The 27,675-nt window shown below is 40.2% G+C and overlaps 1 protein-coding gene across 3 annotated transcripts in view; it reads right to left on the bottom strand.

Moving 5' to 3' along the window:
* Nucleotides 1-605: 605 nt before the first annotated feature.
* Nucleotides 606-27,675, bottom strand: part of CCDC186 (coiled-coil domain containing 186) — a 53,575-nt gene continuing 26,505 nt past the window's right edge. For 2 of the 3 annotated variants that reach the window (XM_054036063.1, XM_054036065.1), the window contains 14 exons: nt 27,182-27,308; nt 24,077-24,205; nt 22,839-23,051; nt 20,521-20,640; nt 19,055-19,180; nt 18,587-18,685; nt 17,191-17,277; nt 15,788-15,930; nt 9,014-9,269; nt 7,679-7,868; nt 6,114-6,194; nt 4,507-4,717; nt 1,863-2,082; nt 606-1,269 (listed from right to left, as the gene is read on the bottom strand). In XM_054036063.1, the coding sequence (XP_053892038.1) occupies nt 1,186-1,269; nt 1,863-2,082; nt 4,507-4,717; nt 6,114-6,194; nt 7,679-7,868; nt 9,014-9,269; nt 15,788-15,930; nt 17,191-17,277; nt 18,587-18,685; nt 19,055-19,180; nt 20,521-20,640; nt 22,839-23,051; nt 24,077-24,205; nt 27,182-27,308 (2,086 nt within the window). In that variant the 3' untranslated portion in view covers nt 606-1,185. The remainder of the gene's footprint in view (nt 1,270-1,862; nt 2,083-4,506; nt 4,718-6,113; nt 6,195-7,678; nt 7,869-9,013; nt 9,270-15,787; nt 15,931-17,190; nt 17,278-18,586; nt 18,686-19,054; nt 19,181-20,520; nt 20,641-22,838; nt 23,052-24,076; nt 24,206-27,181; nt 27,309-27,675) is intronic. The other variant, XM_054036064.1, reaches the window with a different exon arrangement.

Here is a 27,675-nt window from a genome sequence, read left to right as displayed (position 1 = left end):
ACCTTTTTCTAGTATTAAACTCTAGAAAATATTGTGACTCAGCCTCAAGGCGACACCATTCTTATTTCCTCATCACTTTGTGAATGAAGGGTGGGGATATTAACTGAAATTTTAAATTATGGTCACAATTACATCATTTTGACAGACTTTAATTCATATTAGTAAAGTTGAGTCTGATTTTTGTACAGCTTCTACAGTTCCACCAATAAATTGCAATTCACCATTTAAATATACCTTATGGTCAGTTTTACTAGCTGGTTTTACTATACTTACAATTAAGATGACTAAACATAATGGGGGGGGGGGGTTAATGGATTGGAATATCTTGGAATAAGGGAGTACGTATATAAATAATGGACAACTTAACTCATACTTTAAAAATTATGTTAATTTATATTGAAAAAATCAAACTTATTTTACAAAATCTACCTGAGTTCAGTTATTCAGATTCATATGTCTCGAGATCTGGGTTTTATGAAAAACTTGGTGAGTTGATACAGTCTGATAGAACTGAAAATGCCTAGTATCAACAGCAGAAGTTTCTCATTCTAATTTCTTGCTAGTTTACCCACCCCCTTCTCCCCCCCCCCCCCCCCCCAAAAAAAGTCAATTCAGATTACGTTTCCAGGGAAGCCATTAAGCTTTTGTCCAATGGTAAAATATGCATCATGTCCTTAATTATTTTTACAAAAGTTAATTATAAAGCCCCTTTCCCATGCATATGTTAATTGCTTGATCAACTTTAATATATCAAACACTTATAGAGTAGGGAAGAAGATTCTGAAAGCCCTGGAAGCTCAATATCACTTGATATGTTCCACAGCAAATCAATTTGGTTCCCCCCCCCCACAAGCTTTATCATTAGCAGGCTGCTTAATTGCACAGTGCAGAAATTAAAATCTCACTGAAATGGACTCTACATGCAGTGCACACTGCAAAGCCTCTGGATGCCTTAATTTCAGAGAAGAGTTCTAAGAATGTAGCCTATAGTAAAGTTCATCAATGGCTGAGGCAAAACAAACTTCACACTTGATCCTACAGAGCCTCTCATGTCCGGAAGGACAATTGGTGTGGTTAAAGGTTTGCAGGATTAGGCTCTGCCATTGGTTGACACTCAGTTTACAGGAGAAACTTCAAAATGACAGTCTGCAGCACCTGTTTCTTTGTTCTGACTGTTCCATAGTTTTACACTTTCTTCATCCTCTGTTCCAATTCATGCTGGTGCTTAATAAGCCGTTCTATTTCTGTTCCTAGTGTCTGCAGGTTTTCCTTTGAAGAAAAGAGGAGGGGCAACAAGAGGGGAACATCAGTAGATGCAACATACAATATTGAATTTAAATTACCACTTGCCATCAATATGAGTAGATTGCAACCTGAAAATAGCATGCTCACTTGGCAGTGAAAAGGTGGGGGCACAACCCTTCTCTCCATGCATTAATAGTGAATGTGATGCTCTAAAGGAGAGTAGCTTGCTTATATATTTTAGGATTCTACTGAGCATGCTGAAAACTTACGCTGCTTTAATTCAAAACTAATAAATATAGAAAGATACAGACAGGGAATCAGAGAGCAGCTTATAAATACATTCCTTACTAATTGTTAGTCATGAGCCTATGGTAGGAGAATCATCCCCATTTTAAGAAATACACCACACACACACTTCCAACCTGTACAGAAATCAGAACATGTGTCTCTTGACCATATCGATAGCACTCAGTGAGAGCAAAAATATTACAAGACAAACCATAGTGACTTAATCTCTAAAGAGACCTCTTCTTTGGTAATTGTATTCAGGCCAGTATTTATTTGTGAAGAGCAAAAAAATGTGACTCCTAGAATGAAAGGCTATCACGGGTACTCACTTTCAGTGTAATATTTTTTAATAAAGTATCCTCTAGCACAGCCTGTAGCTTTCTATTTATCTCCAGAGAGAGTTCTAACGTGAGCCCACTGTCTGCAGGATGCGATGTATACAGGGATGCCATGATGCCACCGCGCCTGCTCAAATGGACTTTGTTAAAGTCCGAGGCTTCTGAGGACAGCGTGCCAGCTTCTTCCCGCAAAACGTAACTCTGAATAATTCTGGGAAAAAGAAGAGAAATCAGAGTGAAACTGCAGGTGTTGAGTTATGGTACAGGATTCTTTGTGGGAGGTATTTATACTATATTTGGGTTACAACAAAATAGATCTTCACATGCATGATCTCAAGAGCAAGAACAGGATACAAAACTCCAAGACTTAAAAGGGTGTAATCAGATGGGGAGATGGCTGAAGCCATTTCTTGCCCCACACAGATTCAGCTCCTTTTTCACACATTAACAGCAAACATCACCCAAAATAAAGATTTCCAGGGTCCACCCATAAGGAAAGACCCAGGGTGAAATCCCAACCCCACTGAAGTCAATAACAAAGCTCCCACTGACTTCAGTGGGGTTGGTATTTCACCGTAAGAGTACACTTAGTGACAAAAAACAACCCCAGTATTGAAGGCCACAACTTTAGCAAAGGACTAAGCTCCTTGGGGAAGGTGCCATCTTTGTTTTTGTATTTGTACAGCACCTAGCACAATGAGGTCCTGGTCCGTGAATGGGACAACCAGATGCTAGAGAAAAACAAATAAATAATAAAAGGGTGTGAATTGCAACTGTAACAGTTCTTGGAGACAGAACCTTGTTATGTGGTTTGACCAGAATCCAAAGTATTTCCAGAAAAGGTTCTGTCAGTTTTGTTTGCAAAATCCCACCCTTCAATTTTTCTGCTAAGCATCTGAGTGACTCAAAAGCACAAATCCCAAAAAGTTGCAAGCTGTGCAAATTTAATTCAACCCCGTTCTGCCTATGCATTATAATGTTTTTAATTACATGATCACAAAACTTTTCCACAGTCCCCTGCCTCATTGTGTGCACAGGACGGAGCTGTTCTGGAGATGAGTAAGAGCTGTGAAGTTAAGGAGACCCCTGCCTCATCTGGTGAAGTTGGAAGGTGTGCAGTGAATGAGGCAAGGGATGACAGGAAGATAAAGAATGGTGTCATAGGTAAGGCAGCTGAATTCTATCCTGGATAACTGGATTCTATCCCTACCTCTGCCACAGAGTTCTTCTGTGATGGTGGGCAAATCATTTAATCACAATTTTCACAGATGGTTACTAATTGTGTGTTCCTCATTTCCTGGACGCTCTATGTGAGACCTTTGAAGTTGATTTGCAGAAATGTTGAGCACTCATCGCTGCAACTGAAGTCACTAGTAGCTGTGTTTTGAATGTATAAAGTGCTATATAATGCTAAGTACTCAAACACTCGGGCCTGGCTTTTCAAATTGGACATTAAGACCGGTAGGCACTTTCAACCTTACTCTCTGTGCCTCAATTCCCATCTGTAAAAGGGGGATAATATCCCTTCTTCTCACAGGGATATTGTAAAAATACACTGGCGCTTATGAAGTATTCAGCTACTGTAGGGATAAGCCCCTTAGAAAAGCTCATGAGGAAATTAACAATTGTGTCTTCAGAGCAGGGTTTGAATAGTGTGCAGTAAATAAGGCGCAGGGTCACTCACTGAACAGCGAGAATAAAATAAAATACTGAATAGCTGCTTATTGGGTGAGCACTGTCCATCTTGCTCAGAATGAATCTGTGCTGATTCAATTTACATGAAAGGCAGGAATTACTGAGAGTTTGAAAATTGCATTAGGTTTCTGAAAGTTTTTTTTCAAATTAGTCACTTTTAAACCATGGCTGCTTTTCAGAACAGCCTGTGTTTTTATACATGAGACACCAAACACATTACTTGATTTTAGTATGTTTTTGAAGTGCCAAATGTATTATTAATTGTTTGGCTTTGTTACAGTCTGAATGAGACAGCTTGTTTAGCATTTCTATTGTAGTGGTGCCTAAGGAACCCAGTGAGGGATCAAGGCCCTGTGTTACAAGGCACGGTACTAGCACTACAGACGGTCCCTACCCCAGGGAGCTCACAAGCTATGCTCTTTTATGAGACACCATCTCATGAGATGGCATCACCATAATAGATGAGTGCATGTGATAATGGTTAGATTTAATAGCAAACATTCCTTCAAAAAAGGAGCGTATACTCCAACTTCTTCCTCCCCATGACCCCCAGCTATACTGAACGAGCAGACCTTAGAAAGGAACCTAGCCGCTGGTTAAGTGACAGGAGAGCCTGTAGCCTGCACAGCATGGAGAAGAGAAATCTTATATCGTATACTAAAGATGGACAGGCTTTGGCTCAGATATTTTATTACACTAGGCATCAATTTCAAGGAGCAAATGGGACTAAGCCACAGATCCAGGGCCTTCCATTTGATGTTGCGTAGTCTAGTAGCTGTTCACAGAAAATAAGGTGAAAATAAAAATCTGAGGTCTGCTGTGGTTGCAGTTGTTTTATCATTTAACATTTTTCTATCTCAAGTTAATTTTGTGTGTTATGGAAGAGTCAGAGTGTTCTGGTGCAGGGCAGTAGACTAAGTGATCCAAATGTCATACGTACTTGGTTTTTTTCCTGATTTCCTCCACCAGTTGCTTAATGTGATCTTCCATGAATTCCATCTTTTCATTTTTCCGAGCATGAGCCTTCTGTAGTCTTACTATTCTCTCAATCAGGACAGCCTTGTCCACTTCTGGGAAGCTATCCACAGCTCCTGAAGATCCAGTATTCTCAGGCGAGCGATCTTCGTTGCTGCTTCGAGCGTTAAGGGACCCTACCAAACAGTCACATGTTTATAGAACATACACAGTTGCTAAGTACACTATTCCATCTGATCACAAAATCAATAGCTCCAGCCTGTGCCCAAATATTTTCTTAATAAAATGTTGATCTCGTTTAGCTACTCATGGAGTGGCTACACATAGCTAACAGTACCATTTTCACTGTACAGGTTCAGACAATGGTAAACCCCTCAGTGTGAACACAGCTTTACTGGAATAAAGGTGCTTCCATCCACCTATAGCCTATTTCTGTACAAGAACCTTTATACTGATATAACTCTGCCCACACTAGCGACTTGGATCAGCTTAATCGTAGTGTGTTCTAAACGGACATAGTTAAACCTTTACCAAAAAACCGTGTATAGACCAGTGAAACTATTAAATACAAGAGTGCTGCAGGGTGAACCCCTTTCAGGTTGATGGCAGGAAAAGTACCGAGAAGCTCTGGAAGCAACTTTAAAAGTGACGGGGTAGAGAGAGATTATGAAGGGAAAAGAAAGGGCTACATATCTCAAACACAACCTTATGGACTAAAGATACATCAACTCTGATATAATTAACCTAATTTAAAACTATATGATATTGATCAGGTAAATAAATGCCAATGATACTGCAGAAAAAAAAATCATTTTTCTTCATGGTAGAACAATAAAGGAATAAATTTTACACAAGCACACTGATGCCTGTAAATATGCCAATTGATTTACCATTTACACAGTGCCAATTGTCAATTAGTGCAATTAATTAAACAATAATGGAGGCAACTACTGATTTTTGTTTTGCCTTTGGCTACATTTAAAAGTGTCATCTAAGGTACCTCTGAACCTAAAAGCAACAAGTTCAAAAAGATAGGAGTAAAAAAAAAAAAAAAAAACACTAGACTGTCTGTAATAAGAACACATGGCTTCAACTACATTAACAAGTGCCATTATTAAACCTGAAACCCCTATATCTATATTAAGTTCTTGAACCTCAATGAATTCCCCAGACTTTGCAACATGAGAAAGATACTCCTTTCTCTCAGTTGTACATAAATTGACTTTCAGTTAAGGATTACTCATATGGGCAAGCACTGCAGTTATTAGGTCTATGTATCTCGAGACTCAAAGAAAAGGGGGATAGCAAACGAAAATGGACCCCAGGACTTCTGCCACCAAGGCTGACAATATTCCATAAGAGAATATGGAATAGGACAGGAGAAAGTTTTGTTGAAGTGTTAACAAGAACATTGTTCAGAAGTACATAACCCACAGAAATAACCAATAACTATTTAAAAAAAAAAAAAAAAAAAAAAAAAAAAAAACACACACCCTAAATCCATGCCAGTAAAATAAGTTTGAGTTATTGAAAACTGAACAGTGAAGGCAGAATTGTTATTTGTTATGTTACCTGATGAGCTGGAACGACTCCCCATACTGCTAACTTCTTTATCACAGCCGCCATTTTCAATATGATCCAATTTCCTTCGTGCTAACAAGAAAATATGGGGAGGGTTACCAAAATGGGGGGAAAAAATCTTAAGGAAATGGAACCCACACATACATACCACCCCAATCCACCAGGAACTGAGACAGTTTTCTTTAATTGCCAAATCATACATGTGAGAATACTAGTGATTAACAAACCATATGAACATCACTAAGTGCTTGGTCTAATGCCCATTGAAGTCCATGTGCTTTGGACCAGTCCTCAAGTGAAGAGGTAACTCCATGTGCTGGGTTGTCTTGAGACTAATATTTAAGCCATGCTTTAGTATTGATATGGCATGCTATTTAAATAGCTAATGAGTGACGTGTAACAGCTCTGCTCTCTGGAAATCAGTTATTCCGTGACTGCTATCACTACTGGGAACCGACAGCAGTGTCTGTGCCCAGATGTTGAATAGTGCTGGGAGAAGAAGTATGAGCACATGTGTTCATACCTGTCTAAGAAGGTAAACAGAACTTCCTCTCCCAATATATGAATAGTACACAACAGTTATGTTTTCACATAAATTCCAAACACCTCATTAAGCCAAACTGCACTCTAAATTCAGAGCACGTGCACTTTTGAATTATAAATGTTAACTTCCCGAAACTACAAAATTAATAATCAGTCTCTGTATGCATTTAATTTTTATATATATATAAAAAAAGATAAAGCACTTCCTTAAAATTAAATAACAAATGCCACCACCGACAATTCTGGCTACAGAAGGCATTTAGAAAGCTTCTGATGCGTCTTGAATAGCCTTCTGTGTAGTGATCAGGAATCACATGTATCTGGTTACCATGGATGAAGTCTCAATTGTCACATGCCATTTGACTTCATAGAATATCCTTTTAGCTGAATACCAAGAATGTGTAGATCCCTTCCAGTACTTTTACATTTTAATCAAGCAATTTAGTGCTTATGAGATTCAATTAATGGCCCAATCCGGCAAGCCCTCCATCCACAAGTCTCCTATTTGATACAAAGAAGGCCTGCAAGGATTGCACCCTAAGAGAATATACGGATGCAAGCAGGAATCCTTCTCTAACAGTGTAGGCTGGGAGTGAGGACTATGTTAGTACACTCTAGCGCAGGGGTTCTCAATCTTTTTCTTTCTGAGCCTCCCACCCCAACATGCTATACGAACAACAACTAGTTTTCTGCATATAAAAGCCAGGGCTGGCATTAGGAAGTAGCAAGCAAGACAATTGCCTGGGGTCGCACGCCACAGGGGGCCCTGCAAAGCTAAGTTGCTCACGCTTCGTCTTCAGCTCTGGGTGGCAGGACTCGGGATCCTGGGCTCCAGACCCATGAGGTGGTGCTTCAGCTTTCTGCCCTGGGCTCCAGCGAGTCTAACACTGGCCCTGATTGGCAGACCCCCTGAAACCTCCTTGCGGTCCCCCAGGGTGCCCCCGGACACCTGATTGAGAACAACTACTCTAGTGGACACAGGACTAGATCTGAGGGGGGAAAAAAGTTTCAACCTTGCTGAAGTTGCTTGGTGAGGTCTTTAAGATTTGCCACATGTTTACGCTTTTGAGTAACTAACTCGTCTTTTAATTCATCTACTTGGGTGTTCAGTGCTGTTTGTACTTTCTGTTGAGAAGCCAACTCTGTCTGCAGGGTCTGGACTTCATGTTTGCGTAGCTCTTCCTCCTTTTGCAGTTTGTTTGCCTAAATTTACAATAAAAAACAACATCTAAAGTCACTAGACATAACCATATGCTTAACATCAACATCACCACCGCTTTGCACCTGCCCTTCATCTGAGAATCTCACAGCGTTTTATGAACCATTAATTAAGCCCAATACCACCAGTGCGGGATAGCCCAAGGCAGTAACCAGGGTGTACTACTTATTCCAGAATTTAGCACAGTACAGAATAAGATTTAAGCTTCAAAAATAATCCAGTTTGTAACTTTTCAAAATATATGTGAAAACAACCTATCTGAACACAGTGTAATGGAATCATCATGAGGAGGCTATTAGTAATAATTTTTATTATAGCCACAAAATTATTCTTACAATTGATGGGAGAAAGCAGATACAAGCACAAAGGCTGCTCCAGGTTGATTTTAAAGTCATTTTACGAAAGGACCTCCAGTTGTGGCACACTTGATACACAAAATCAAGCTGCAATCCTGCAAATGCTTACACAAGTGAGTAGTCCTATTGAAGTCAAAGTGGGGCTATTTAAATTACACTGTTAAATATTACAGGAGTACCTCTGGACAATGGGAGGAGCCTAAAATAATTCTAGTCTTCCCTATGACAAACAAGTTCTTTAAACATGAATGGATTTGCAGAAGTCAGTTTCATATGTAAATTAAATCCTGCTGGGTATAAAAACTGGATTATGGCAGTCCAGGGCTCTAGGCGTGCTGTGACATTGGCCCCCTGCTATGACTCCACCCCCCACTGCCCTACTTCTGTGCTGAGACCCCATCCTTCATCTACCTAAATGACGAGGGCTGAAGTCAACTCTTGCCTCCTAGAAAGGCAAGAGAAGCAGCAGGGTCCCTTCTCCAAGAACAGGGGTCTTCCATTGACACATATAGGGCAGTTCACACATCAGAGCTATGGTTCTATGGAGTCTGCAGGCTCAGGCACAAGTTTTTGGTTACATTCAGATCACATTTCCAAGCTTTTATGCGCAACCACAAGGTCTAGAAACTAACTTTTTAAACGAAAGCTGAAATTCTGCACTCACTATGACACTGCAGGAGCTGGAGCCTCGGCACAGACCTTCGAGCCTTTGCATTAATTCAGTCCTGATCAGATAACCTATTAGTACAAAATCCATCTGCAGTCGTACTCACCAGATCATCTTTAGTCTGTCTCACATGTTCCAGCTGACTCTGTAACTCTCTTTCATTGTAGGTAAGCTTATCGAGCTGGGACTGTAAGAAGTTGGTTTCAGACTGCAGCTGTGCATTCTTACTAGTTAGTTTTTCAGTGAATACAAGCAGCTCAGATTCTCTTTTCCGACTGCCTTCAATGTCCTTTTGGAGATCAGTAATCAGAGAGTTCAGACTGTCCAGTTCTTCCTTCAAGGTGTCGATTTCTTGTTCATCTCTACCAAAACAAGTGTATGTTTTAGGGGTGACTTGAGCTTAAATACATCAACTGTGAAAATACTAAATATTTATCACAGATATGAAATGGCTTTCAAACTCCAAGCCATTTCATATATGTAACATCATCTGAAAGATATTTCTTATCTCCAAGCTGTTAGTGACCCCAACCATATTACTGCTGGGGCAATTCTGTGTCACAAATTTCTTTGCTTTCCTGCAGAAAAATGATTTTCTAATAGGGAAGCAAAGAGAAGCTGACAGAGCAGTCCCGCACCACTCCCTAGCTCAACAAGTACATCATTTCAGGCACCCGGAGCAGCCGGTGGAGAGGTAAATCACTGCAAGTTTGGGGCACCCCAGCCAGTGGCTCTTACCCTGAGCCGGGATCAGCTGCTAGTCACAGCTGAGCCGGAGGCAGAAGTTGGGACTTCCTCTTCCCCTGCAAGGAGCGGCTGGGCCTGTGTCAGACCCACCCCCAAAACCTCCCCCAACTGCAGGAAGCTCAGCATCCTCCCCTGCTTCCTGCCCCCATCACTCCTCAGCTGCGGGGGGACGGGTCACTGTACGCGGAGCTGCTCCCCACTCTGCCCAACCCCCACGCATCCAGACCTCCCATACCCAGACACCCCTGCCAAGCCTCACCCCGTACACCCAGAACCCCCTTAGCCCTCCATATTCAAACCCCACCGCACTGTACCCTCAACCCCGTGCACCCAGACCACCCCCCACTGAGCTCCCTGCACTCAAACCCCAACCTTGACGAGCCCCACCCCCCTGAGCCCCCACACCCAGACCCCTCCACTGAGCCCCAACCACTTTTGCCTGGAAACCCCTGCAGAGTCCCATTGCACCTGCATTTGGACTCCTCTCCCCCCCACCCCCCCCAAGAGCCTCTGTGCATCCAGATCCTCCCACACCTAGACTCCCCACTATGCTGCCTGCATCCAGATTGTCCCACACAGAATCCTCTCACTCCACACCTGGATCTCCCACACTGAGCCCCCCCACACTTAGATCCTGTCTGGTTGAGCCTGCCTGCCCCACACCTGGTGCGCCTGGCGCAGAGGGCAGCCAGTGGTCTGTGCTCCCCACTGCCATGCTGGAGCCTCTGCATTTAAATTTATTGACAAATAAAACTTGCAGAATTTTAAAATATTGAGCACAGAATTTTTAATTTTTTGGCACAGAATGCCCTCAGGAGTATCATATTCCTGATAACGACTAGTAAATATAGGAGTCTGAATGCTATATGAATTTGAAAATCCCATTTCATAACAGTAATACAATACAATACTAAGTCGACCTTGATGGGGGATTCACCCCATCAGAGTTCAAGTGGCTGCCTCCCCCTGCCAAAGTGATCTACCGGTTTCAAAGCACCGCAGGGGCTCCATAAGAAACATGGTGGAGGATGCCTAGAAGATAAGATGAATCCAGTGCATTCTCCATGACCCCTAGCCTAGCTCCCAAGACTAGCCTTGCCTATTATGTAGGCCACAGCACAGCAAGGTTTGCGTGCACATGTCTAAACCAAAACCTTAGAACGGGATATCCCAAACTTTGGGGAGATTTAGAATCTGAATTCAGATTCAAGTTTTGCAACTGACCCCTATTCTTTATAAAGACTATGCCAAAATCCCAGATCTGAGTGTCTTGTGAAGTCTGGAAGGGTGGGTTCAAAAAAATCTGGATCCAAATTTTGTAGCTCAATTCAATTCTAACCAATGTATTGGGCTTAACTTTAGAGTCTTTGGGGACTATGGTGTGGTGCATTTTTCTTTAATTTTCATTTGTAATGAAGATGTCAACTGCTAGCTGGTTGAGTACCCATCAATAGCCATTAATAAAAAGCATAGCATGAGAAGATCTATTTGAAAACTTGTGTGAAGTCATAGGGCTTGATCTAAAGTCAGTATGAAGTGAAACCACTCTGAATTTTGCAGGAGGCATTTAGCAACTTGCAGAATTAGCCCCATAAGCTACTACTTTTGCCAGTCTTTCCCAGTTAACTAGCTTGAATTTTCTACAGGAATGTTTTCATACTTTCTCCTTATGGAAGCAGAGAACCTGTATTAGGAACAGGGATATTCTGATTTATATCAATTCAATACTTTGCCTGCCATGTCAGTATAATCCATGTTGTCACATTACTTTGTAATCAATGGGTAACAAAACTTCTTCACAAACTTTCGGGAAATATTAGTAACTACATAAATGCATCCCCAGTAAATAAAAAACCCCTAATCTTTTCATGCTTTTTTTGCTACCACAAATACATCTAAATCCTACCTAAGTGATTTGTTGCCACACGTTCATATGGTATTTGACAATTCTTTTAGACCCAGGTATTACCATAACAATCCTCCACAATAACCGAGTTAAGACATCAGCTGTTCTCTTCATTAGGATAGACCTAATTTTAGGTCACTGACTATTACATGGTCAAGTATTTCATTTCATTCTAATCCCAACTAAAGCAAAAATCTAACAGTGAATTATGATTTTTCAAAGCAGACAGCTTTCCTTCCATCCAGTAGATTAGTCAAGAGTTTCCAAATTCCAGTTAACGTCTATGGAGAAAAGTCACGGCACTATATCATCCTGTCCCAAATTGATAACTTCTTTCTTCTTTGATATAAAGGGGATGAAAAAACTTGCTCTTAAGAGGTATATTTAATAGAAACACCTTTGCTTTCTCACAGGAGAAGTCACTTTTCTATTCTGATCACATTTTCTACAAAGGTTTGATTTATAAATAGTTTATAGAAGGTTAATGAATGATTAGATGTGTTAATACATGGTTAATTGTCAGACTGTTTTAGAGTCTAAAAGGGTGCTGAGAGAATTATAACATGACACTTCTGCAACAGAGTATTGGTTTCCTTCTCCCTGCCTCCAGGAATTGGATCTCGGCATTAAGGAACGTTCTTTGCCCGTGCTGTTTTTCTTATAACACCAGATTAAATACAATTTGTGATTTTTTTCAGTTCTACAAAACTAGATTTAAGGTTACAACATACAAATGTTCAGGAGAATCCCAACAGGAGACTGGCATCTAAGCCACAATGTTAAAGGACACCTCAAAAAGATTTTTTTTTTTAAATGGGGTTGCACTACTTTATTTTATTTTTGTTTGTTTTGTATACAAAAAGGCAGCCTGAGAGTTTGGGATTTTTTTGTTTTGTTTTCTACCATAGAAATATGAATAATGTCATGCCTGCTCTTTCTTGCCTTTTATGGAGAACATCACTGTCCTCCCCGTCCCTACCCCTGAGTAGGTCATGTGTATTGCATGCAATCACACTTTAAATGGAAGGGGCACGATGCTGAATCTTCAGTGAAGATGTCCTGTTAGACATTGAGGCTAAAGTGATGCCAAAAACAAGTTTTAGGAACATACTAAATATCCCTTGCCCCTCTGAGTTGCATTTGTGATATTATTTCACAAGTCCTCCAGTCACTATAGAGAAATCTAGCTTGGACAAGACCCGAACTAATGTAAAAATACCACCACTCAACCCAGTAAGGGAGAAAAGAGCAAGTCAAAACCCAAACCAAGTTACATGTACCTATTATATCGCAAAAAAGGCGCAGGCCCATTTTAAAAAATTTCTCTGCAGGTACCTTTAAGATGTTCAAGTCACACTGCGTTTAAAGAAGAAATAAAATCATTAGGCCATCATGCTTATCCATTTTTGGATGAACTCAACTGTATTCTCCACACCTATTCATCATTTTGAAAATGAAGCCCAAATCTTAGAAAACTAGATAGCTGAAACTTGGCATTATCCACATTGATATAAGCTGCACCATCTCTATGGCCACAGTATGGTGACTGGCAGCATAGCGACCATATTGCTAGTTTGGTGGCCACAAAAAGTATGATTGGCATTGTATTCCAGCTAGGAAATGTAAATCATTTATTGCCTCCTTTGTCTCATTCTCTTCTATGCTAATACAGCCAAGTATCTTGTTTGCCCTTTTAGAAAAACATACAATGAATTACAGCAGTACACTGGGTTGAAGTCAGCTATTTTCCTTACACTAACCCCATTTATATTTCCAGTTCCTCCCATACCCTTTGGAGGAGGCTGTTTTCCCATTGCACATTTCTAACTAGGTTGTTTCACTATGCTTAACAACAAGAACAACAAAAATCCTAAAGGCCACAAGCCAGCATGAAGCAATTTGGGCATGTTAGGGTAGAATACCCTGCATCCAGCAACTTCATTTTACAGAATATGCAAGTGTTATTTAAAACACTACCCTCGCAAAACAGAGCAGTGGTTATACAACCTCCATTCAGACATACACCGGCAAAGGTGATTAAAACAAAATTTAGAGCAAGGCTACTTTCTCTAGCTACTTTTATGCTAGCAGATGCCCCCTATCCTGCAACTGGCCATCCGCCTGCAATTTCTGTCACTGCAGGGTTGGCCTCTTCTAGATCAAGCACTAATAGCACCGAACAACATGTATTTTGCCCTGTGTATCTATAAAATACATTAAATATTAATGTAAATTAAAATGCAAAGAATTAGAAAGCCCTGCTTTCCATTCTTCCTCCCACCCAACCTAATGAAATTCCTAGTCAAATATTTATTCAAACATCAGCAGAGGAGGAGGAAAATGTATTAGCCCTCCTGTAGTTGATGAGTAACTGATATTGATCAAGGTGTAAACTGAAGGTGTCAGACTGACTAGAAAACTTCATGATGTTTTTGGGAGCCAAGGTCTATATAAGGAACTGAAAAGGTTTAGTTGTATAAACCATAAGGAAAGCAGATAATTGATTAAATGCTGTTCAACTTCAAATGAAAATTGCTTACAAATCCCACAGGCACATGTGAGTGTTTCTGTTTAAACAATGGTCATCTGCCTCCATTTATGCAACATTGTCAGAATCCATGTGTCTCGGAGTCCCCGGGCGATGCTCTGGAACTGCTCCCCACAAAGCCAGTCAGGACTTTGGGGAGCTTCCTCTCCCTTGGAGCAGACTGTCTTCAGGGCAAGAAGGTCACAAGGCTTCACCTTCCTGGGTCTGACCTTGGAGCATTCAGCATATGCCCCTCCGTGCGCTTCTCACAGCAAGTCCGCCCAGGTGGGGTCCTGGGGAAGCCAGAGGGTCCTGCACGCACCCCCACTTCGCAGTCAGATGTGACTCTTAGCCAGCCAGTAAAACAGAGGTTTATTAGATGACAGGAACACGGTCTAAAACAGAGCTTGTAGGTCCAGAGAATGGAACCCCTCAGCTAGGTCCATTCTAGGGCCCAGCGAGCCAGACAGCCCCGTCTGCACTCACTCCCCGTCCCCAGCCAGCTCCAAACTGAAAAGCCCTCCAGCCCCACCTTTCTGGCCTTTGTCTCTTTCCCGGGCCAGGAGGTCACCTGATCTCTTTGTTCACCTTTAGCTATCCCCTTGCAGGGGGGAAGGGCCCCAGCCATTTGTTGCTAGGAGACAGAGTGCTGGCCATTTATGCATACTGGCCTTTATCCCACCACCTAGAGACTTAAGAAATGCATAGGGGAAACTGAGGCACTCACACAGTATTCAGAGGAAACATTAAGAACAGTCCCACTTCGTCACACCATTAAAATGGATAGTATGTGTTTTTGCTCTAGTTCACATGTACCGTATGGAAATATGATTATGCTCAGACATTGCTCAGACGGTCTCCTCTAACTTACAGGGGTGTAAATCTGTATTAGCTACATGGCAGTGAAATAAACTACACCACTGTCAAACTGGTGCAAGTGAAAGGAGAATCAGCTCCTTCACTTCCTTGAAGCAATGGCATTTGTTACAGCTGAACTGATGCTAGGGTTTTTAATTGACACAAATGCTCATAAGTATTAGTTAATATAATAAATTAATGCATCATATGTTAAAGAAGATTTGTTAAGTTTGTATTTTTATAATACTTTAATTTATCCATCACATTCAGAGAGGGCTGATCTTCCCAGCTCAGCAACCTCTCCCCTTCCCATCTCCAAAATACTGGGGACACTGGCTCCATTTCTCTCATCCCTTCAATAAAATGAGCATTGGCTGATTTCCCTGAATAGCGGCTGTCCAGAGTCAGCAGTAGAATGAGCAGTGTTACGCAACCTATTACCATCCACCCTACACCATATCTGTCACTTTTACTGAAATCTAGTTAAATTATTAGGGACCAGCGACTGAATTCATCCCTATTGGAACACTACCAAAGTCAATGGAGTTACCACAGAGATTAATTTTGCCCAGTACTATTTCAAAGGTAATTTGTTACAGCTATCAGTTAACCCTAGAACTGTCAGGTTTCAAAGTATTGCTCTTGGGTGCCAGTAAAACTACATAATTTATAAAGGTTCTACGAGGAACACGCCACAGCTTGGAGAGGATACAGATTCTCTGAGTACACCCCCAGAACAGTACGTTGTAAAGGCAGCAATACTTTTAAAGCACAGAAATGCTCCAGGTCCAAAACAGAAGTCTGCATAATCAAACACATTCTTTAAAATCTTTAATTTATACCTTTGATGTTGCTCCTGCAGCTTATCTACAATTTTCACTCTATCCAGTAAATTCTGAATCTCGGCCTTCTGCCGATTAATAATTTCTTTGTACTTTGATAATTCATCTTCTGTTCTCAACCGTTCATCCTCCAGACACTTTACCTAAGTGCAAAAGAACATAATCTTAATTGTAAATTGGTTATTTTCCTGCCAAACTTCAGAAGAGAGTACGTTTCATCCAATAGGTCTAAAGCTCTAACCACAGTTACGGTAGTACAGGTTTTGAACAATGTATAAAATCAGATGCAAAACTATTTCACAGATCAAAAGCTAAAATAGAAGTTCAGTCACATAAAAACGTAACAGCTATAAGAATTAGCTTCTAAAAATGGTCACGTCATACAAGCTTTAAATAGGGATAATACCATCCCCTTCAAAAGATTCACAAACCCACACATATGGGTGGACACAAGCCAAGCTGCAGTTTCATCTTCCTACAGTTACCAAGGCCAATCCACGTCATGGTCACCATGCTTCTGTCTAAGAACTGAATGCTTCTCCCTACAGAGCTAGTCCATGCTGCTCTTGAACTGGCCAACAGATTGATAGACAGGTGGCTCATCAGTGATGTGTGGCACTTCCTCACGTGCTCTCAGAGGCCTAGTGTGCAGCCTCTAGTACACTCCCAAAATGCAGCTGTACTCTGATCTCTTGCATGGCAATATATTGTGCTGGCAGAACCCCTCTGGGCCAGCTCCATTAGGAAAAAAAAAAATCTGTGTGCAATGATCCGTATATTGCACTTAGAGGTACATACAGAAACACCCCCACACAGATAGTAGTGATCTATCTATCATGCACTTCTGGCCTCCAAACCTATACTCTGCACACTGACCTACCTATACCAGGACAAATGCTAACATTTCAAATCTCCAAGAATACTAGCCACTGTTTAAAAAACAACATAAAAACAAAACAAAACACAAAGCCTCAATATGTACAATGCTCTCCCAACAGATACTGCTCTAAGACCCAGATTCGTTATTTATTCAGTCCTGCACCAATAAAAGTTTAAAGGCCGATTTCTCACGAACTCCAAGAGCAGCTGGTGTGGCTGTCCCCAGGGCTGCCTGAGCATCTGGTCCCAAGGCCAGCTGCTTGGGCAGCCCTGGGGTCAGCCACACTGGCCACTGCAGAAGTCATGGAGGTTGCAGGAAGTCACAGAATCTGTGACTTCCACAACCTCTGTGACAGACACGGAGCCCTACTTAGGAGTAATGCAGCCATCCTGAATTCATGCTGACAAATCTCTACACCAGAACATGATGTATTCTTGCTCTTTATATAAACTAGCCAGATACAATAGGATCTGTTTTCAAAATCCTTATGCTTCACCGTGGCAAGAGAGAACTCTTTAGTTACCTTTGTTCTTAGTGTGCGCAGCTCATCCATACCCTCTTTAAATGTTCTCTTCAGGTCCTCAAGTTCTTTTATTTTGGCATAGTGTACCTTTTTAAAGGGAGAAAGCATCACAACACTGTAATTTTAGGGGGCACAGAATCCCCTCATCCATTGTAAGACTACACCTACCAACAGAGAACTTATTTGCTGCCTGCCTAATTGCCTGGGTTGTCAACCATGCCCATCACCATGGTATCAGAGTATGTATACTTCATAACAGTGAGTAGGATGATCAGATAGCAAGTGTGGAAAATCGGGACGGGGGTGGAAGGTAATAGACTCCTATATAAGAGGAAGCCCCAAATACTGGGACTGTCCCTATAAAAATCGGGATATCTGGTCACCCTAACAATAAGACATTATACACACACTTACACATGGAAAGAAGTATTTATCCTTAGTTAATTTGCCTAGAATATTAATTCCAACTGAATAAGAAGTTACATCCACAAAATAACTGTTAAAAGAACTTTAAAGTTACAAAAGCAAGCACTCAAAAGTTAATAAATATCAGCCCAGAGTCCTGTGCAAAAAATAGTATGTGATCATGTAACTAATGACTGCATCATAATACATGCGCACAAGAGGCCAAATTAAAGTTGCACAGACAATCTTAATCCTGGCATTTCCTAATTTTTGAGTGCTTGACTTTGCAACCTTAATGTTCTCTTAACATCATTTTTGGGGGATGTAATTTCTTAGGGTTTTTTCAAAAGGCCAACTAAAAAAACCCCAGATGTTTCATCATGTTGAATCACATTGAACTCCAAGATGCATCATCAAACAGGACTGGGATATCTTCGTCCACAAACAGTACTCTACCACTTGAGCTAACAGTAAATGGTAGCAGCTGAAAGCTGTTAGGCTTGGTGGACCTGCCACTAGAGGGGGATGAGACATTTTGTCAGAGGGTTCCATAGCTATTTGTTAGACAGAAAAGGAATGTTAAGACTCAGGCCTTGTCTACAATACTGAGGTAAGTAGACCCAAGTTACACTACTCCAGCTACGTGAATAATATAGCTAGAGTTGACATAGCTTAGGTCGACCTACTGTGGTATCTACACCATGCTGCATTGACAGGAGACAGTCTCCCATCAATTTACCTTATTCTTCTCGTTCCGGTGGAGCACTGGAGTCGACCAGAGAGCGCTCTGCAGTCTATTTAACAGGTCTTCACTAGACCTGCTAAATCAACCCCCCGCTGAATCGATCGCAGCAGCATCGATCCCCGGTAAGTGTAGACAAGGCCTGTGGAATCCTAGGTTTAATGCCAGGTTCTGAAAGGGAGTGTACTCTAGTGTTAACAGATCCTAGTCGTACTGCCTATAATTATAACAACAACAGCAACAGTTTACCTCCAGCTGCTCAGACTTTTCCTGCATTTGTTTTTCTAGTTCTCCCTTTGTTACTCGGAGCTTTGCATCCAATTCATTTGATTTAATTTCTTCTGACTCCTAGTTGAATTGGAAGAAATGCAAATAAATAAAATGAATTTGAGCTTTTTTTAAACAAACAAACAAACAACCTTTTTATATATTTTATGAACACAGAAGACACACATTCTTATCACTGACTATCTGTAATTTGTACTACCATAGATAGTAGTTTTGAACATATAAAAACACGTTGCACTCCAGCGAAACCTGACTCAAGATCTCACTTTTTTCCTAGTTTCTTTTTTAGTTATCTCTAATCATTGACATTTATAAATTTAATGGCATGACATCTCACATAGCATGCATGCATGCAATAATTTTTCACTTTATTACAATTTAAGATGAAAATAAGAAAAAAAAATCAGATGTTAAACATGTTAATTTCACCTCATGAGAAAGTATGCCTACTTGATATGTTTTTATCATTTCTTGGCAGTTTTTCCGTATTTGGTCTCCCTCCTCTTTTGCTTGAGTTAACTTTGTGGTTGCATCTTTGAGTCGATCTTTGGTTTCCTAGAAAATAAACCATGAATAACTATTTGAACCTACGGAGTGTCACAGAGCAAGATTCTGAATTAGAGGGAAAAAAGGGAGTGATCACCAGAATGTTTTCAATTCTAGTAGAGTTTCAACTCATGATTTTATTGACAGTCATAATATTTGCTTAGAAAGTGCTGCACCACCAACTGTTAAATCATCTGTTAATGGCTCTCCAGAACAGCAACACCACATCTCAAAAACTTTGAGTGAAAATCTGCTTTTCCCACTGTGTTCCTATAGGCATATTACCATGAGCCAAATTGAAGGCACCTTTGGTAACACTGAAAAAACAAGTGGCCTGTAGTGGCTGACTCATTATCTCCAAACAAAAATCATATAACTGAAAACTTCACTGTCCAATCACAACAATTTGTTACTTCCCATCCCATCCTTCATTCACTAACACAGCTGTAAGCTGTTCAGAGCGAGGATCTAGTTGTAATATCTCTCTGTCCTTATGGCAATTAAGCTCTCTCTGTTTCCGCAATATACATATTTAAAGAGAACCAAGTGCAAGGAACCATGTCCAGTTGCTGTCCTCTTTTCCAATCAGACTGTTACAGTTTGTGATTTAGACCGTGCCCACATTCTGAACTGACTTGTTCAGGAGAAGTGAGAGAAGAAATTCTTAGCAAGGATTGTGTCACTCACACTGTGTTATGACGGACTAAATTAAAAGCACTCTTGCAAATCAGAGTAAAGCAGAAATATTGGATATATTCCAGTGTTTCTCAATCTTTTGTGCTGGCAAACCCCCTTGGATTTAAAAATAAATAAAATAAAAGTGGCTTCACTATTAAGACTTGAAAAAATTGTAACCCCTTACCTTAAATATAATTAATACTCAGAACCAGCATTAGGAAGTGGCAAGCAGGGAACTCCCCGGGCTCCCACACCACAGGGGGCCCTGCAAAGCTAAATTACATGCTTCAGCCCTGGGTGGTGGGCTTAAGCCTAAACCCAAGCCCAAGTCCAAGCCCCGCTGCCTGGGACTGAAGCATGTTACTTAGCTTGGCGGGGCTCCCTGTGGCATGAGGCCCCAGGCAATTCCCCAGCTTGCCACCACCGAACACTGGCCCTGCACTTGCACCCTAAACCCATCCCAGGTTGAGAAACACTGAGACATTCTATCCTTTCACATTTTCCACTTCAATATCACTATCTTTAAAGTACTATTCCAAAATCCAGCTGTAGATTACCAAGTTAAAAAAAACAACGATTTTGTATCGATTTTAGTGCTACTAAGCAAGAAAATGGCATAGCAACTATATTGGACTCATTACGATCTGACTTCATGGTATTGCTTTACTAACCTTGTGTGAATCCATTTCAGTTTTCAATTTGTTTTGGGCCCATTTTACTTTGATGGTATGAGAACTGATTTCTTCTTTTAATTTTTCTATTTCTCGGTTGAATCTAGTGGCTTCACCTTCCTAAAAAAAGTAAAAACAAAAACAAACATCCACAGATTACATTTTATTGATTTTAAATCCCGATTTTTATACAGCTATAGAATTAGACTCAGACATGAGTGATAAGTACAGATTTTCATCTATAAGGCCCCGAACCTGCAAAAAACTGCATACTGTTAGCCACATTAAGGGTTTACAGGACTGGGTCTTAAAGCCTTAATTGTCTATGTCTGGACTCCCAGTGAGAGACGCCTCTCTATCCGTGTGCGGTATTGCCACATTTGTGATCAGAGATATTCTAGCTGAAGCAACCTTGATTAATTGAGACAGTTTATAGCAGACTGTTTTCCAGGAAGACTCTTTTGACTGGAATTGCATAGATCCATGACAGAGTAGACATACTGATCTTCTGGACAAATAGGAAAGCCCCTTTTTCTTTTTGCAGGCTTAAGGGCCGGAGGGGAGTCAAACTGTAGGAAGATATAGCAGAAAATGTGAGGTTTACTAACTTTTGTGGGTAGTCTGACAGAAGCATTGTGTAAATTGGATATTTGACTACATGGACAATTATTGGGGGGGGGAGGGGGAGAGTGTAAATTGTTCAAATAATGAGATGCCAACTGCCCAGATATAATGGGTCGGGTACCATTAGGCTGCACCTAAATATAGTCGTTTACGTCAGTCCAAAGTGGGTGTAAAACACTATCGAATCAGACTGCTATTGTTTGACATACTTTGCACTGATGTAAATGACTACACAAGGTGAAGAGCAACAGTGATTGTTGGCCAATAAATGTACACCACACAAACCACCACTCTATTTTTCTTCAAGTGAACATCAAGTGGTATTAATCAGCAAAGCATATTACTGAGATAACCTTAGATACCAACAGCTACAAACTAATATTTTCAATTAAAAGACCTGCGCATTATAATATAATCCCAGCAGCCAAATAGTATTTCTGAAGTAACATATCTACCTTAACTAAAACAGGTTTACAAAAGCACCATGTGAGGGCAGCAGAATCACTCTAATATAAAGAACAGGAGTACTTGTGGCACCTTAGAGACTAACAAATGTATTTGGGCATAAGCTTCTTACTGTATTTTCCACTGTATGCATCCGATGAAGTGGGTTCTAGCCCACGAAAGCTTATGCCCAAATAAATTTGTTAGTCTCTAAGGTGCCACAAGTACTCTTTGTTCTTTTTGCTGATACAGTCTAACATGGCTACCACTCTGAACTCTAATATAAGTCTCCAAGCAATGTCGTTCTGACTGTTAAGCCAGAAGTTAAAACGTAGCTGGTAGGTCTGTTTTGCCGACCTGAACAGGTCACGCTGTCCATTCCAATCTGTTTAATTCTTAGGAGCAGGAATGGCAACGACATACATAAAAGCTATGCTCCAGGAACCAAAGTTCTCAAGTTTCAATAAGATGGTTTTTTTGATCTTCCTCTTGTGAGCAATGATTGCTTGGACCAATGATCATGATCAAATCCATCAGAGTAGTCTGAACCCTCTCTGTTTTGGGGAGAATACTGGATCTTTCAGGAGCACAAAGTCAGTTGTTGTTTTTTTAAATAGTTTAGACAGTTATTACATTTTAAAATTTTGAGACTGCTGATAGTTTAAATGTTTGTCTCTTGCCTTGACACTGTACTTGTAATGAGAATTTGCTGAACCTTAGTACTGTAAGGAACATATCTGCACAGATGCCTCAAATTCAGTCAAACAATCCTGTGGAAGAGTACAAGGGAACGGTCCGGATATAGTTATTGAGCATGTGTGTGGAGCTCTCATTGACTTCCAAAAAGGAGTGCAGGCTTTGATGACTTGGCCTATTTATTTACTTGATTCTCTAAAAACCAATTTTAAAAAACCAGTATGGACAGCCATAGGGGAAGAAAAAATTCTACGGTGTTATTTTACAAGCAGTGAAGATTTATAAAGTGATTATCTGTAATATAATGGCTGCAAAAAAAAAAATGGTGCTGTTAGCACGCTACAAACTTCAGTTCAGAAGAACACATAGGAATCTCTGGAAGATGACAATAGAAGCTCAATCCCCCCAAAAAAAATACTGACATAAAATGGGTCTTCTGCAGCCACACAGTAAAAGGAAACTTAATAAGATATCATAATTATTACATGAAAGGTGACACATAAGTGCTTTTCTGATTATTTAAATAGTGCTTTTAACCATTTCTTTAAAAGTACCTTGGTTTCATAGAGCTGGTGCAATCTTCCTTTTTCCTGAGAAAGTTGCTTGATTTTATTCACGTGCTTTTCAATTTCTTTATTTGCATCTCTTAGTCTTCTCTCCAGTAACTCCTTTTCCTTTCGGAGATCTAGAGACTCTTTTTCTCCTCGAACATACTTCATCACCATAGTTTCCTTTTCTTGGCGTGCCTCTTCACATTTTTTGTTTGCCTTTAAAAATTTAAATTCAGCCATAAGTTTACATTTCACTGATGATAGTTTTTATACATGAACAATGGATACTCACAATACTTCAACACAGTAATCAAAACATAACTGAAGGCAAGTCTTAAAGTCCCCAATTCTGCAAGCAAGGTACACACTGGCTTAACATTACTACCATGAGCAGTCCCGCTGATTTAAATGGGACTACTCAGAGTTGTAACTACAGGTATGTGTTTAAGTATTTGCAAGCTAAAAGCTAAATATTTTACTTTAGCTGCATAACCAGCAGGCTGGTGCCATTGGAATGTATTTGATGACTCCTAAATGGAGAATATATATTTGATAACTCCTAAGTGGAAAAATATTTTTGCAGCTAGCCAGTTCCATTCCTCAGTTATTGTAAATATTTTAACAAATAATTTAACTATTACTATTCAGCTGTACATCATTTCTCACATAGAAACTCTGTGGTCCAGATATTGCTATTATTGTTTCATTGAACAAAACAAAAACTATGTTCAAAAATTCTTGTAACACAGAGAAAGCCTTTGGCTTAGCAAAATCTTAAGGGAGAAAACAGATGACCTTCCAGCAACATAAAATGAGGTGAAAATATTTCTTCGTATCTTTTTACTTGTGCTTGAAAAGATCAGGTTTCACTGGTAAGTGTACATAATTGCGGACTTCTTCCTCCATTCAAAAGCAATGTAAATGTTGATCAAATCAAAATTTACAGGGAAATTATCATTCCAGGGCTCATTATTTTACATATAAATACACAAATGAAAGAGCATGGCCAGACAAGCATATGTGAGTGTTAGTGGCTCTACAAAAGGTTACAAATACTTAAAAGCTTGAAAATGCCTGAGTAACTGAATCTTATTAATTAAAAAACATTTTGGAAGCCTTGGTGTATCAATTTTCAACATACCTACTGACTGCAACGCTCAGGCTGTGAATGTTTCCTACAGCAAGCTAATTCTTTAATGAGAGATTCAATTATTAAAACTTCAAAGGAATTCAAAAATTACCTGGTCCATACGAAATGCCATCTCTTTATGCAATTGCTGAATAGTATTTTTGACTGCAGCATCTTGTGTTACAAGTTTGTCTTTAGCAGTTTTAACTTCTTTTTTAAGCTCTTCTATTCTTGATTCTAACTGCAAAGCAAACATTAGCAGATAATTATAGAAAAGTCAGTAAAGATTCCATCAAGTTTTGTACAAACATTTCTTACAAATTAGATGTTACAGGATTTTTAAAATATATACTGCACTTGCCAAACTCTAATCAAACTGCAACAATCACTAGTAACAGCCCAGCTTTTGTATTACAATACTAAAGATGAAAGGAACTGAGATCATCATCTGTCAAGGGCTGATTGCACCACACAGACGCTCCCCGGGTTTCCGCACTTACAGAAAAAATTCCGTACGCTTTTGTGTGTGTGTGTGTGTGTGTGTGTGTGTGTGTGTGTGTGTGTGTGTGTGTGTGTGTGTGTGTGTGTAATTGTTGGAGATACGTTCCCAACTTACGCAAGGCGTTCCAGAACGGAACGCTTGTGTAAGTCGGGGAGCATCTGTATTAAGCATAACCTCTGGACTAGAATAAATTACTATGTGAAAAGGTAAAGAGAAATGGGTCAAATTTTGAGGTTCTTATAAACCAGTGGTGGCCACACCATGGCTCGTGAGCCACATGCGGTTCTTTTACAGTTAAAGTACAGCTCGCGGAGCCTCCCTCCCCCACAACTCCAACCACCCCCCACCCCCATTTTCCACCTTGCTGTGCTGGTGCCTGGAGCCGCCCCTGTTGCCTATAAAGATATACATGTCCAAAAGGCAAGAATCAGACAAAACAGTTTTGTCACCATGTCAAGGACTTAGTCCTGCTCTCTAAAGCTGTGATTATGAAAACAAACAAACATGTAATACACTCGTGTAAGCATGCACATTCGGTAGCAGGTTTTGCTTGCGGTTGTGAACGCATTTTAGAGCTGTATGATTTTACTCTGCTGAATGTCAGACAAGCTAAGGAAATACTTATCTAAGGACTTCCTGTTCACAAATGTATTGAGCAACAACAACAAAAACCCACCCCTAAATCTGTTACTGCGACCCAGGAATCTAGTTGCTGCCAAGTTCCATTTCAAGATGCAATATCAAAGAGCTACTTGAATAACTTCTTTAAAATAATCTCTTCTGGAATCATCCCAAAGTGTGCAATATTAAAAGCATTAAAGATCTGACTTAACTGACAAATGGAATTAAACAGTAGTAACAGAAAGGCCCACTTATCATTAGCACTTTCTATTACAGCACATATGGTATGAAATATAACATAGCAAAGCCAAGATTCTTATGCAATCACTGAATGATATTGGGGAATATGAGCAAAGGACAGGGAATGAGCTGCATTTGTTGGTTTATGCAGAAGTTTGTTTCCATTTAGCTTGTAATGTTTTTTAAATGTCATTTCCATTTCCATCCATGCTATGTACTTTCAAAAATGCTTTGAGATACACAGAAAACAGACAAAGCTTCTGTTTCAAAATGCTTTTCAAAATTCAAAAATGCTTTGACACAGCTCTTGAGAATGTCTCCTGCCAATCTGTGTGGCATAGAAATTAATAATCGGATCTATGGTATGACTAAAACGTTAACATTTATATTTTAAAATATAAAAGTTAGTTTGGACACTATTTCACCACAGAACAAGTTCAATGTCAAGTTATAAACACATGCCTAAATAACCCTTACAGCAGTAGCACTAGCAAACAAATCCTATAAATGTGTAATGACATTCAATAGGATGCCACACTAGTGATATTTTGCACCAGTAAACACCAAGTACACGTTTCTTTGGTTAGACACAGTTCTCAGATGCCTCGGTCATACACAGTAACTTGAAGTACCACACATTATTTGTTCTTATCTGTATGGAGCATGTATACCTAAATAGTATTCTTTTGAAGAGTGTGTCTATTCTAGAATATATTTATATATCAGAGATTTTCTCCCTTTTTCTAATTAATCTCTCAAATTTAGGGGTTTCTTTTCATTTTCACTAACAAAAAGGAAAGAGGACAGATTACTGTTTAGATTTCTTCTGAATCTCTGTAAGCTATTCGTGGAAACATCTGTAGAAAATTCCTCCTTCTGTCTATCTACACACAATACCTGGTCCTAAGAGAGAGTGCAACTCTTTAATACGTTAAGATTCTTCTAATGTCACCAATTGCAACAATGCCTTAAGTCAGCGGTTCTCAAACTGTGGGTCAGGACTCCAAAGTGGGTACCGACCTCATTTTAATGGGGTTGCCAGGGCTGTCTTAAACTTACTTCGGTCTGGGACCAAAGCCTGAGGGCTTCAGCCCCGAGCATCAGGACCCAGGTTACAGTCCCCCTGCCTGGAGCTGAAGTCCTTGGGCTTCAGCTTTGGCCCCCGGTCATGTCGTAATTTTTATTGTCCGAAGGAGGTCACAGTGCAGTGAAGTTTGAGAACCCCTGCCTTAAGTGGTCAACAGCTGCAGCATGCCCAGATTCAATTATAACTTTAGCTTTTAATCTTGAGATTATATATAGTTATCTGTAACTGGCAATTTGTATATAGTACAGTATTTAAACTAACAAATAAATAATCCTTAAAGGTGGCCCCACACACACACACACACACACACACACACAGGCCCAAACAGTAATATAATTTTCAGATAAATGCAATATACAGTGCATGCCAAGGTTGCGTTTTGCAATTTGAGTAGGAGACCTTGTGCTACCGTTTAGTCATCCAGTCATCTTCAAATGGGAACTGAAGGCACTTACAGGATTGGGCCCAAGGAGCCCAATACCCAGAGATGCTGAGCATGTGCAACTCCCATTGACTACAATAGACTTAGATGCTTAACATTTCAGTGGTTTGAACCCAAAGATAGGAGTAAGTGCTTTCAACAAACTAATAAGGCTTTGTGGGCTGGAAGAACGAGTCAATAAATGCCTGGGCTACATTAGCATTGGGCGTTTGTTCTCAGCCTCGCACACAATGCCGGCTAGAAACTCCTACTAACATCAATGACAGTTAAATGTACAGGTCAATGAAAGGTTAGACAGCACAGTCAGCTCTTTTGTTTTCTGTACCTGTTTAATAATGTTGAGATGCTGCTTTTCTGTTTCTGTTCGTTTTTTCAATTCATCTTTTAACCTGTCCTTTTCTGAACAAATATCCAAAATCAGTTCCTGATGCTTTTTGTTTTCTTTAATCAATCTGTAAAGATGAAATAAAATTGCTTTGGTGTCTGTGTGGAAAACAAGGAAAAGTGGTCCAAACAATTGGGCACAGGTACTTTTTAACCCAGAACAGCTTTGTTGCACTCCCCTATATGCAAGGCTTTTACAAAACTGCAGACAGGCCCTTAGCTACAGTGCAGCAATTGATGCCACACTAACAATGTGGCAGGCACTAACGTAAGTGATTACTTGCATGGTCTCCATCACCATGACACCACAGTACTTCCAACACGTAAGCGTAGAGTCACAACAATGGATGTAAACACACAGATATTATCTTCACGTTACAGTTGTGCAGAGTGATATGACTTGCCCAAGGTCACACAGGAAGCCTGCAACACAGC

This window comes from Malaclemys terrapin, chromosome 7, assembly GCF_027887155.1.
Source record: "Malaclemys terrapin pileata isolate rMalTer1 chromosome 7, rMalTer1.hap1, whole genome shotgun sequence".
Lineage (NCBI taxonomy): Eukaryota > Metazoa > Chordata > Testudines > Emydidae > Malaclemys > Malaclemys terrapin.
Note: the sequence above shows the minus strand (reverse complement) of the source record. Positions and strands in the feature narration are given on the sequence as shown.